The following is a 12,880-nucleotide window of genomic DNA, read 5'->3' on the forward strand; positions in this document are numbered from 1 at the left end:
TGGGAATCTCCTGGTCTGTGGGCAATAAAGATCCGTCTGGAAATGCGGTGTCCACTCACCCTCTGCGTTTTCACTGGGAGCTGCAATCCTGAGTTGGTCCTACAGCGCCATCTTCCTTAGTCTCCATTTTCAATATATCTTTTTTTGTGTGTGAGATGAAGTCTTGCTCTGTCACCCAGGCTGGAGTGCTGTGGCATGATCTCAGCTCACTGCGACCTTTGTTTCCTGGGTTCAAGCGATTCTTCTGCCTCACCCTCCCAAGTAGCAGGGACTATGGGTGTGCAACATCATGCCCAGCTGATTTTTTTTTTTTTTTAATTATTAGTGGAGATGGGGTTTCAGCATATTGAGCAGGCTGGTCTTGAACTCCACCTCACCCGGCTATGTGTTTTATATTTATATGAAGTTAGACCACAGATTATCTCAAATAACATAATAAAATGAGTAATCTAATACTCAGAAAGTTAAATTGTGTTACTAAAAGTCAAGGATTAGCTGGATTCCCAAACTAGCGATTTTTCCTTCAACATACTATGTCCTTACATGTGCTCAAAGACCGAATTTTTTCAAATTTTTCTGGGAAGTTACCGATGGTAATTGAAAACAATAAGGCAATTGCCATGGTGGGTTTTTTTTAGGTTTTAATATCAATATCAATAATAAAAAGAAAACTGTCATCATGGCCTTTTTCATCCAAGAAATAAAGTTATCTTTCTCAAGGGGTTTATTAATACTTGTCCATCAATATTATATTAAGCACAAGGAAGACAGCATAAAGCTCAAGAAAATTCTATCAACTGGTATAGGAACTGTTATCAAAGATAACTTGTGAGTATATTCCAGCTTTTATCAATATTTTTGTCTGCCCTGTATGCACAGCAAATAATGGGAGAGGACGAAGTGTTCTTGTCAAGTGTAAAGCATATAAAATGTTCCTTCCCCTTGTAGTCTCCCATGGCTGATTTCCATGACTAGATAAATATTAAGCATACACGTGAGTAACACTTACGAGTCACATGCTGAGCAGTGATGCGCACGATCAGGTTTAATCAGCTGACATTTTTCACAATATCTGATGGCTGTGTGAAAGAAGTAAAAGGAAGATGTTGAACAATGTACAAATTTAACAAATTTTACATTAAAACTTGCTTTTTTTTTTTTGGAGACGGAGTTTCTCTCGTTACCCAGGTTGGAGTGAAATGGCACAATTTTGGTTCACCACAACCACCACTTCCTGGGTTCAAGTGATTCTCTTGCCTCGGCCTCCTGAGTAGCTGGAATTACAGTAATATGCCACCACACATGGCTAATTTTGTATTTTTAATAGAGATGGGGTTTCTTCATGTTGGTCAGGCTGGTCTCTAACTCCCGACCTCCAGTGATCCATCTGCCTTGGCTGCCCAAAGTGCTGGGATTACAGGTGTGAGCCACTGCACCCGGCCAAAACTTGCTTTTTTTTTTCTTAAATAAACAACTTCTGGGTAATTGACAACTAATAATTTTAAAACAATACCAAAATGTATTATACTAGAGAGCTTCTCAAATCAAAATGTCAAGAGATAAAAGAGAACATCAGAATATGATTTACTCAGCAATTTTTAGATGAAAAGTAGATGCAAGGCAAATAAATGACTTGGTACAAGGTCAAACACAGGGGTGAGGAGCAGAATTAGACCAGAACTCAAGATTTAGTAAGTCCCAAGTCTACTGTTTTTTAAAATTATGCCATAATGCCTATGGTATTTCAAAATTTAGACTTTAAGGCATCCTTTGGGATTCTGTTTTTGAAATTCTGAAACAGCTTTATTACAAAACAAAAAAAAAACCCACTTTTTATCTGCCATCCCTACTCCAGATAAACAGTAAAATTGTGAATTTATTTTTGAATAAAAACTCTGAAATGTTTGCCACTAAATCCTAAAATATACTACTATTGCCCAATACATATGTTCATTTAAAACATATGGAACACCTGCTAGGTGCCAGATATTGCTCATGCTTTCCTGGACCTTTCATTTTACAGGAAGAGATGGAGAGTAATAAATAAGTTAACAAAATAAACAGTGTATTAGACAGTGATAGTACCGATAGCAGGGAAGGAAACATTGGGGAATTGTAATTTTAGAAACATATGAGAAAAATGAAATTGAAAGAAGCAAGTTAGTGAGACATGTCTATCAGGGAGAAAGAGAATTTTTTGTTTTTTGAGATAGAGTGTTGCTGTGTCACTCAGGCACAATAAGCAAATGATCACCACATTGTGGTGTTAGAATTCCATGGCTAAAAATAACAGTTGAAAGGACAGTACAGAAAAAATGGGGTAAGGCACCTTTGTGAAGTTAAGACATAGGAGAAACCAAATGTGGAAAGAAGAACAACAATCATACCAGGATACAAAAATTGAAGTATATCTAATACTATAGAAAAACACAAGAGGAAAGTGTTTCAAGAAGGCAAAATGACAAAAAGCCTAGGGAGAATGAAAGCTGCTACCTGGAATTCACTAGAAGGAAGTAAGGCCCTAGATACAGACCACCTAAAAGATCTATAATCAAGGGAAAATAAAATACTAGGCCAGGCATGGTGGCTCATGCCTGTAATTCCAGCACTTTGGGAGGCTGAGGTGGGCAGATCACTTGAGGCTAGAAATTTGAGACCAGCCTGGCCAACATGGTGAAATTCATCTCTACTAAAAATACAAAAATTAGCCAGGTGTGGTGGCATATGTCTTTAATCTCAGCTACTCAGGAGGCTGAGGCTGGAGATTGCTTGAATCCTGGAGGCAGAAGTTGCAGTGAGCTAAGACTGCACCATTCTACTCAAGCCTGGGCGATAGAGCAAGACTCCATCTCAAAAAAAAGAAAATTACTGGAAATGTATTATTACATGCAAATGAGAGGGAAGACTCTCTCGCCTCCTTCAATTTCACCTCCTCCCTCCCCTCTTTTCCAGATGGGAAGGAGGGTGAAGAAGGAAAAATAAAATAGAATACCAAAGAGCTGGGAAAATAACTAAAAATAGTTCCCAGCATCTCTGCTATCTGTTAAACCTTGAAAGAGCTGCAAATAAATGCTATCTCTGCCAGCTGGAGCCCATCACTGGTTTATGCCCCCACATCTCCACAAACCAGGCTCCCTCCTGGAAACCCCTCTGCCAATAAACAGATTGTTACTTTTGTCTTGTCTCTGTAAGCCCCACTCCCTTGCTGGTTCCCACTTGTGCTGCATATGAATTAGCAAATCAATGAAGCCAAAAGATTTTAAGGTTGGATGTCCAGCAAATGGACAATAACATAGTTCCACCTCAGTTTCCCCTTTAGCATTGTAAGCTATAAAAGGGGGGGAAAGGTGCAACTTGGGGAGCTCGGTAAATAAGGTGGTAGCCTCCTGCAGCTCCCGGCTGAATAAAAAAACACTTCCTTCCTCAGTTCAGTGTTCGAGAGGTTTGTTCCCCACCACTCCTGCTATGCTAAGTATTTTACATATATTGTCTCATTTAATATTTCCACTAACCCAGTCATGTAAATATTATCCTTATCTTAAAATGAGGAAGTTAGTGCTTAGAAAGTTTACAAGACTTGCACTGCATTAGTAAGGTTTGAAAAACTGGGGTTTGATCTGTAATCCATGTTTTCATTCTATACTGTATCAGTTATGCAAAAAGGGTGATCAGTTGAATATTCCCTCCTAAAATCTTTTAGACACTTTAAATTTTCTTGAGTCACAATTTGTACACAGTTACACAAAGGTAATTTTGTGTTGGAGTTTAGCAGCTTAGTGGGTTGAAGAGGCAGACCACCTGGACTTAAACTCCTGTTGTTTTTTTATACTAGCTGTATGACTTTGAACAAGTTACTTAACCTCACTGAGCCTTAGTTTCCTCATCTGTAAAATGGAAACTATAGTGTACACTTCATAAGGTTGTTGTGAAGTCCAAATGAGTTCACACATGTAAACAGAATAACTGCTAAGCTGCAATCATTACCTGGTATTTAAATCAATTAATGAGGTATATAATATATAATTTAAAACAATTTTGCTAAAATCCAAAAAATTAAAAATAAATAAACAAAATAAAGCCATTTTCTGTATTTAAATGACCAGCCACTCATATTCTCTTCGATGTCATAAGATTATAAGCTAGGAACAGGAAGCTGTTGTTATGGTCCTGGATCTCAATGGAGGCGTTAGTACAGAGGAAACACCAAGGACTTTAGAACTAGACAAACCTGAGATCGCAGCCTGACTCTAAGAATATTAGCCTTATACATCTGAACAAGTTTCTTCCTATTTGTGTCTTTTACTGTTCTCCATTTTTTAGCACATTCTTGAATTTTTTATTACTCAGTGATGACACACAATACTCAAATTCAGACTTCCAAATGACAGTTTACTAAGAATAATAATTAAAAATTTTAGCCATGAAAGTTGAGTTGGGGGAGAAAAACAAGTATAGAAGAGATTCATATTAGAGTGAGCCCCTTAAATAATTTATATTGATTTATTTATATATTTATCTATTTCTGCATCTGAAATACCACAGTAAGAAAACAGGAAAGTCTTGTTGCTAGTTATTATTTATGGCAATCACAGTATCCATTTAATAGTCAAACCATGCAAATATATCCAGGCAGAAATAATCATATTTTTAAAAATCATTTGAAAAGGAAAGCTTACGATTTCTTATTCTTACTTTTTGAAGCTGATGTGGTATAGATAGGTAAAGCTCTTGCTGCTCTTCTCAAAATGTCCTGTTGTCTTTCTTGGCTGAATTCTTTTTCATAACGTTCCTTTTCAGAATTGGATAAATAGAACTACAAAAGGAAAGAGAACTATTATACTTTTTAACTTCCATGATGTTCATTATCATGCTCAGAAAAAGTTTTATCTAGAACAGAGAAAGAAAACCAAAAAATATTTTATAAAGGCAAAACTTGTCTTCAAACTTCTTAACTAGCAAGTAGATAAATCAAGTCTATTTTAACAAAACTACGTACCTTTGGCATATTAAAAAATATTTGGGCTGGGTGTGGTGGCTCATGCCTGTAATCCCAGCACTTTGGGAGGCTGAGGCGAGTGGATCACATGAGGTAGGGAGTTCGAGACCAGCCTGACCAACATGAAGAAACCCTGTCTCTATAAAAATACAAAAACATTAGCCAGGCATGGTGGTGCATACCTGTAGTCCCAACTACTCAGGAGGCTGAGGCAGAAGAATCGCTTGAACCCAGGAGGCGGAGGTTGTAGTGAGCTGAGATTGTACAATGGTACACCAGCCTGGGCAACAAGAGCAAAACTCCGTCTCAGAAAAAAAAAAAAAAAAATCTGCCCTCCACACCAGATGGCAAAGAACATGAATTAAATATTTTTGCATCTTTGTTTTTCACAAATAAAATTACATTTCTACACAAGAAAGGCTTAATATATAGTCTCCATTAGTAAAAATTTTAGTTGTTTAAAAGTTGCTGTCAAGAGATTTTTAATGTTTGGAAGAATGTCCAAAGATTTACTTGCTTTGGGTGAGAGGCTAAATCACAGGCATGGGATCCCACTAATTTTTAGCCAAATGTCTCAAGAAAGTCAATGAGTCATTTTTTTTTTAACCATTTTTAGCTTTTAAAAAGTAACCCATAGGACTACTTTCACCAGAATTATCAAGGCAAGCATGGCCACCTTTTTTCAAGGAGAGACTCCTTTATAGTGCCGTTTCTTGTTTTCATTTCCCATGTGTGGCCAGCCTCTGGTTCATTTCTCTTAATAGCATTTTCCCTTCAGAGTGCTTGTTTAATTGTTCTTTTCATATGTCATCCCAACATCTCAAGGATCCTAAGTTTTAGAGCTCAATTTCATGTTACTAGGAACTGCAAGTTTCTATCAGTCTTTATTTCACAGATTTTCTTTTTAAACTAAGAATTGCTTGAGACTTGCTCTTCATTGCGTTTTACATTTTAATAACACTATTCCTCAATTTTTATTTACTTGTAGGGTTCTGCTTAGAAAGCCCTAAGGAATCATGACTTTTCATGTTTAAAGTATTTGGTCTAGTTGCTAACTCAAATACCAAAATGTCTCCTCCTCTTGCTGCCCCATCATTGCTAATAGTATTAGCTTAACAACGCGGTATTCTGCTATAAACAAGGCAATAACCTGGCATAGTAGAAAGAGCTCTGAGTTGAAGAAACTGTGATTCTAAGAGACTTAGGCAATTTTCTAAGACTGCAGAACTACTGGCAGAGCCAATAGTAAAATACAGGTCTTTGTTCTACTCTGGTGCATTTTCCTCTACATTACAATTTAAAATAAATGGTTTTGCTTTTTACAGATTATTACTCTAACCTAACTAAAACATCATACTTTAGGAAATAAAAGAGTCTATTTAGATTACCTAGCTCGGCTTCTACAATCAAATTGTGATGGCACAAGAAACCCCCAAATTACTTATGGGGGACAAGAAGCAACATGGACAGATGAACAGGACAGTAAGAAGTCAGGAAAGACTCACATAAATCTTAAAGATGAAAAAGTCTTAAAGACAATGGAGGTCCCTTATCTAACCTTCCATCAAAAGCAGGGATCTTCAGACATTTCTGACAGATTGGGTTCGTTCCTCTTGAATACTTTCAGAGAAATGTTTTCAATTTTGCAAGATGGCATATTCTCTTTTAAGATAATTTTAATTTGTTAGGAAGTTCTTTCCTGACATTATGTGTCTCTTGCATATTCATAGTAGAGTATAAAATCACATGGTAACATGTTAAATATGCTTGAATAGAAGATGTTCTGACCAAATTTTGCAGATTCCTTATAAAATTTCAACATATTGGCTGGACGTGATGGCTCATGCCTGTAATCCCAGCACTTTGGGAGGCCGAGACAGGTGGATCATGAGGTCAGGAGTTCAAGACCAGCCTGACCAACATGGTGAAACGCCGTCTCTACTACAAATGCAAAAATTAGCCGGGCGTGGTGGCACGTGCCTATAATCCCAGCTACTCAGGAGGATGAGGCAGGAGAATCACTTCAACCTGGAAGGCAGAGTTGAATTGCACCACTGCACCCCAGCCTGGGCGACAGAGTTAAGACTCCATCTCAAAAAAAAAAAAAGAATTTTTTTTTTCCCCAACATATTTCCCTGGGCTGTCCTATTCCTAGTCTGCAGTAGTATCCCAGGCCTTAGGCCTCTTCACTGCTACTCAACATCATTACTTTTCCTTACAAATGAAGGTTATAAAATTAAGAAAAGCTTAAACCAAATGAAAATTTCAAGAGACATCGGAATTTTACATGAGGAAAGGAACAAAACAAAAATTCAAATAGACTGTAAAATTTGAATTAGTACTAGAAGTTTGTCTTTCCATTCAAAACTAGTGAACACAATTAAAACTATGAAATGCTATTACTGTCTTAAATTCAGTGTTCAGACAGTTCTACTTAAATATATATTAAATGCCAATTTAGAGTGAGGTGCTGTCCCAGATTTCAGAGATCCAAAGATGAATTAAAAACAATCCTTGCCTTCAAAAGTATATTTCTATAGTCTAGTAAGAAAGTCATGTAAATAAAGAATTACGAAATATAAATCAGCATAAAGTACAACATTAATAATATATTACAAGGTATGATAAAAGCTCCCTTGGGATGTAGTGAGAGATAGCAAATAAAGTTTTTTGAAGGCAGTGTACCTAAGTTTTGAAAGATAAATGGGAATCTTCCAGAAAGATAAAGAAAAGAAAATCTTGGCAAAAGGAACAGCATACAGAAAGCACAAAGATGTGAAAATTATTCAGTATATTCAGCTCTATACACTGCTTGAGTATAGAGTTCCATGAAGAAACAATAAAGATTAAGTTAGTAAGATTTTAGTCCATGAAGGGACTTGGTGTACCATGCAAATGAACACGAGCTTTATCTTACAGCTAATTGGCAAACTCCATAGGATTATAGTCAGAGAAGTGATGAGACTGTATTTTCTTTTAGAAAAGATGACACTTGGTGATGGGAGATCCCTATCAGCTATTCACATGCTGCCTCCTCCTCACCTTTCCTTCATTTAAGTCTTTATCAATCTGCCTGTTATATACAAGGTCTGAGTCTAGGTAATGGGGATACAGAAATAAACAACAAAGAGTTTTCCTTCAAAAAGCTTAGTGGAAGAGATACTTTAAATATCTCAGCTTGAATGCCACTTCCTTGGAGATTTACTTGACTACACTATCTCAAGTAGTTTTTTTTCTCCCCTTAAGTAAGCTTTTATTTTTTTATACTCGATCACATTACCCTGTTCTTCTTATAAATTTATCACAATTTACAATTATTTTATTTACTGCCTGTCTTTACCTTTTAGCCTAGCACAATCTGACATCCAGTGGGTCGCCAAGAGGTACTTGACTGAAACAATGAACAAAAGACACCCCACCTGTATTTACAACTTAACTTCCTTAAAGACTTATAGCTTTTGCTTTTTGTTACTATTATTAAGACAGAGTTTCACTCTTGTTGCCCAGTCTGGAATGCAATGGTGTGATCTTGGCTCACTGTATCCTCTGCCTCCCAGGTTCAATCAATTCTCCCGCCTCAGCCTCCCAAGCAGTTGGGATTACAGGCGCACACCACCACACCTGGCTAACTGTATTTTCAGTAGAGATGGGGTTTCACCATGTTGGTCAGGCTGGCCTTGAACTCCTGACCTCAGGTGATCCACCCACCTTGGCCTCCTAAAGTGTTGGGATTACAGACGTGAGCTACCATGCCCAGCCCATTTTTGCTTTTTAGACTCAATCAATTCCCACAGACCTAGCTCCCCAAGCACTGCTCTAACCTCTGAGCTGACAGAATCCTCCTAATAAAAGCTGTAAGCTTGGTATTACATCAGCACCAACCTGTGAGCTGACAGAATCCTCCTAATAAAGCTGTGAGCTTGGTATTACATTAGCACCAACCTCACTGCTTTATAATTGCTTGTACAGGGCTACCTCAGTCAGCACACTGTAAGCTCAGTGACAAAGAGAATCTTAAATTCCTGTTCTTGGTTGTTCCTAGAGCTTAGCTCGCCCATGACAATTAATTTAATAATTAATTCATTTAACAGTTACTGAAAATCTACTATGTGCCAGATAGTGTGGGAAGGGATATAGTGAAGAATGCAACAGAAATATCTCTGCCCTCACAAAATTTACAATTTAATAATGTGATTTATATTAGTAAACAGGCAATTACAATACCAGATGATAAATTCTATGACAGGGTAAATGGAGCATGCCATAGCAAGGTCACTGGATACAGGCTTGGGTGTCAGATTAACTTATAGGAGTAGGGGAGAATGAAAGGGAAGTGGATGTAAAGACCTAAGCTCTGGGCTGAATGCTAAAGAGATGAAATATGATAGAGCCACCACCAAAAAATACATATATAACATTTTGATAGTACTTATTATGTGCTAAGTATTCTTCTGAGCCCTTTATATACACTATTAATTCCATATATTAATGATACACTATTAATCACATAGATTATTAATTTGCTCAATTCTTATAGTTATCATATGAGGTGGGTACTAATATCACCCTCACCTTACAGAGGAGGGATCAACTAAGTAAAGTCTCCAAAGTCACACAGCTAACACACCTAGTAGGCTGCAGAGGTACAAGCTGAATCTGGGCAGTTTTAGTTCAGACTCTGTGTGGTATTGTTGTTGTTGTTTAGTCCAGAATCTGTGTGGTATTGTTGCTGTTTGAGACAGGGTCTCACTCTGCTGCCCAGGCTGGAACGCAGTGGTGTGATCATGACTCATTGCAGGCTTAAGCTCCCTGGGCTCAGTGATCCTCCTACCTCTCAGCCTCCGGAGCGCATGCCACCAAGCCAGCTAATTTTTGTATTCTTTGTAGAGATGGGGTTTGCTATATTGCCAAGGCTGATGTCAAAGTTGGGGGCTAAAGCGATCTGCCTGCCTCAGCCTCCCAAGATGCTGGATTATAGGCCTGAGCCACCACGCCTGGCCTGCATTCTTAGACTACACATTATTGCTTCTGAAAAGTACTACCAATTATTTTTCTTATTCTATTTCTTATTTCCTGTAATGAGAATTATTTACTTTTTACACGTTATGTTTTCAATAGTCACTACTAGTAATTGATAAAATAAAATTAAGTCCTTTTCAATTTCAAGATTAAGAAATGGATGATAGCTTGTAATATAACTTTAAGGGTTGACTAATTAGTACCAAATGCCTGATGAATATATTTGAAGCAATACTAAAGTATGATTTACAGTTTACTTTACTTTTAAAAACAAAAGCATCTAGTAGAAAAAGCAGGCAAAAGACCATATGGTTACCTGCTAATGTTAAATATATGTATAGTAGTTCTACTCCTAGACATCTACCCGAAAGACTATATATATATTATCCAAGAGACATGCACTACACTGTTTACAGCAGCCCTGTTTGTAACAGCTCTAAGCTGGAGGCTACCCACATGCTCATCAACAGTAGACCCAGTAAATAAATTGTGTTATATACTGCAACTGAATACTAACAATAATGAGAATGAATGATCTGTGACTACATATAACACAAAAAAATCTTACAAATAGAATGTTAATGAAAAAAGCCACACATACACATACACACACATATGACTACACACATACACACACTAGTATAAAACTACAAAACTCCATTTATATTTAGTACAAAAAACAGGCAAAGCTAATCTATGCCATTAGAAAGCAAGAGAGTGACTTCTTATGAAGTGGATGACTGAAAGGAAACATCAGGGGGTTGATGGGGTTCTGGTAATGTTCTGTTCTTGACTTGGGTGGTGGTTACACAGGTGTCTACACATATGCATACTTTCTGCTCTTCACTGCAAAGTTAAATAGAAGTTGATACTATTTTTAAATGTATGGTCTATAATTTTGAATGATTTTTATAAATTTAACACAAAGAGAAATAATTACATCATCATGATCATCTAGTATTTGAGTCCTAACAATGTGGCAGGTACATTACTATTTTAAAAGCTTAGGCCAGGAGCAGAAGCTCACACCTGTAGTCCCAACACTTTGGGAGACTAAGGAGGGTGGATCACCTGAGGCCAGGAGTTCAAGACCAGCCTGACCAACATGGGAAAATCCTGTCTCTACTAGAACTACAAAAATTAGCCAGGCACAGTGGCACGTGCCTGTAATCCCAGCTGCTTAAGAGGCTGAGGCAGGAGAATCACTTGAACCTGGAAGGTGGAGGTTGCAGTGAGCCAAGATCATGCCATTGCACTCCAGCCTGGGTGACAAGAGTGAATCTCCATCAAATAAATAAATAAGTAAATAAGTAAGTAAATAAATAAATAAAAGCTTTAACTCAATAAATCTCACAATCTTTACAAACATCCTACAGAGACAGGCACAGTTGTTAGCTCCACTTTTTGAAAAGAAGTGGACCCAGTAAAGAAGCTTGAGAGATTAAATTGTTAGAGCAAAAAATCAAACTGAGGCAATTCTAACTCTAAAGAATATATTCTTAACCATCTTGCTTTATGAAATTTTTGGTGAAGGAAGAATTCAGTCAGCTATGGCAAGGTAAGAGAGACATACTGATCATAAAACTTACTCCACATAAATGTTTACCTATATTATTTCCCAAATGGAGCCTCCAATTAGAAAAAACACTAGTCATATTAAAGTGCAGCAAGCAATAGCTTAGACAATTTGTTTCCATCACAAAACTTTCTTTAATTGCAGCATATCTGTTCATGCCTGAGAAAATATAAATGTTGAGAGTTTCTAAAAATAAACTCTACTTTCCTAATTCAATTCTGTCCCTTAATACTTTTTATTCCAATAATATAAAGTATGTCTTTAAGAAAACATAGAATGGTAGAAAAGTAATAAGGTTTTCTATACCACTCAACTTTCTCTATGCTGTGTTAGTGGACTGTATCTGAGAATTGGCTGATGACTCACATTCACATTACAGAGTAACCAAGTAGTTTTATGAATGGAAACAGAACACATGCATTATGTAAAGTTTTAACAAAGGTAACACAAGGGAAAAAAATTCCATAATCAGTTAAAACATTTGGTAATTTACCAACATTAAATTTACCTCTTTGGAGGGGGAAGCGGGAGATGTGAAAATTGTCATCCAATAGGACCATACAAACATAACAAAGAACAGATGGAAAGCCACAAGGTAAACAACGGTCTTTCCTGGTAAATAAAAACAAATAACAGTTCGTTGAATCCAGGTGAACACAGGAAAAAGCATTACATTAAAACACAATAATTGGGCCAGGAGGCCAAATCCAATAAACAATTAAATTAAAATGTACTGAAACATTAAATATATTAACTTTACCTGCAAGAGGAAACATTACTAGATATGAAGAAATATTCTGTTCCTATATTTAAGGATTATCAGCCTGCTATATAAGATTAGATGATATTTAAGATGAGATTTGGTTGTATTAAATTGCTGAAGTTAAATTTAAGCTAGAATACTTTCTTCACTCACTCTATTTCAAGTTCTCCAAAAGGTCATTTTAAATGACTTAAAATTACTGAAAACAATATTTATTAGTATGAACATTAAATCCAAGGACTTATCAACTGAAAGTAAATAAGTTACTATCACCATAAATAATGAATACATCTGAATAACCCATTCCCTGTATCGTTCAGAAAAAGTACCCTAAATTTCATTCCCCTGGTCAATACAGGCTAACAAGAAAGAGTTTTGGCCATTTTGAATATCTAACATAACTGTTTCCTAAGTAGATTAATGTAACATTCCAACATTTCTATCTCCAAATATTAAGTCACTGATATAATTTTAAGCTTTTTGTTGTATTCTATAGATTTTCTATTTGAAAGAAGTGGTAGTTTCT

The 12,880-nt window shown here is 36.6% G+C and overlaps 1 protein-coding gene across 50 annotated transcripts in view; it reads right to left on the bottom strand.

The window, feature by feature from the left end:
• Window positions 1–12,880, bottom strand: part of ZDHHC20 (zDHHC palmitoyltransferase 20) — an 89,960-nt gene that overhangs the window by 36,839 nt on the left and 40,241 nt on the right. For all 50 annotated transcript variants that reach the window (XM_078375168.1, XM_078375167.1, XM_078375166.1 and 47 more), the window contains 3 exons: window positions 12,100–12,203; window positions 4,693–4,813; window positions 1,010–1,079 (listed from right to left, as the gene is read on the bottom strand). In XM_078375168.1, the coding sequence (XP_078231294.1) occupies window positions 1,010–1,079; window positions 4,693–4,813; window positions 12,100–12,203 (295 nt within the window). The remainder of the gene's footprint in view (window positions 1–1,009; window positions 1,080–4,692; window positions 4,814–12,099; window positions 12,204–12,880) is intronic.

Source organism: Callithrix jacchus, chromosome 5 (genome assembly GCF_049354715.1).
Source record: "Callithrix jacchus isolate 240 chromosome 5, calJac240_pri, whole genome shotgun sequence".
NCBI classification, from domain to species: domain Eukaryota; kingdom Metazoa; phylum Chordata; class Mammalia; order Primates; family Cebidae; genus Callithrix; species Callithrix jacchus.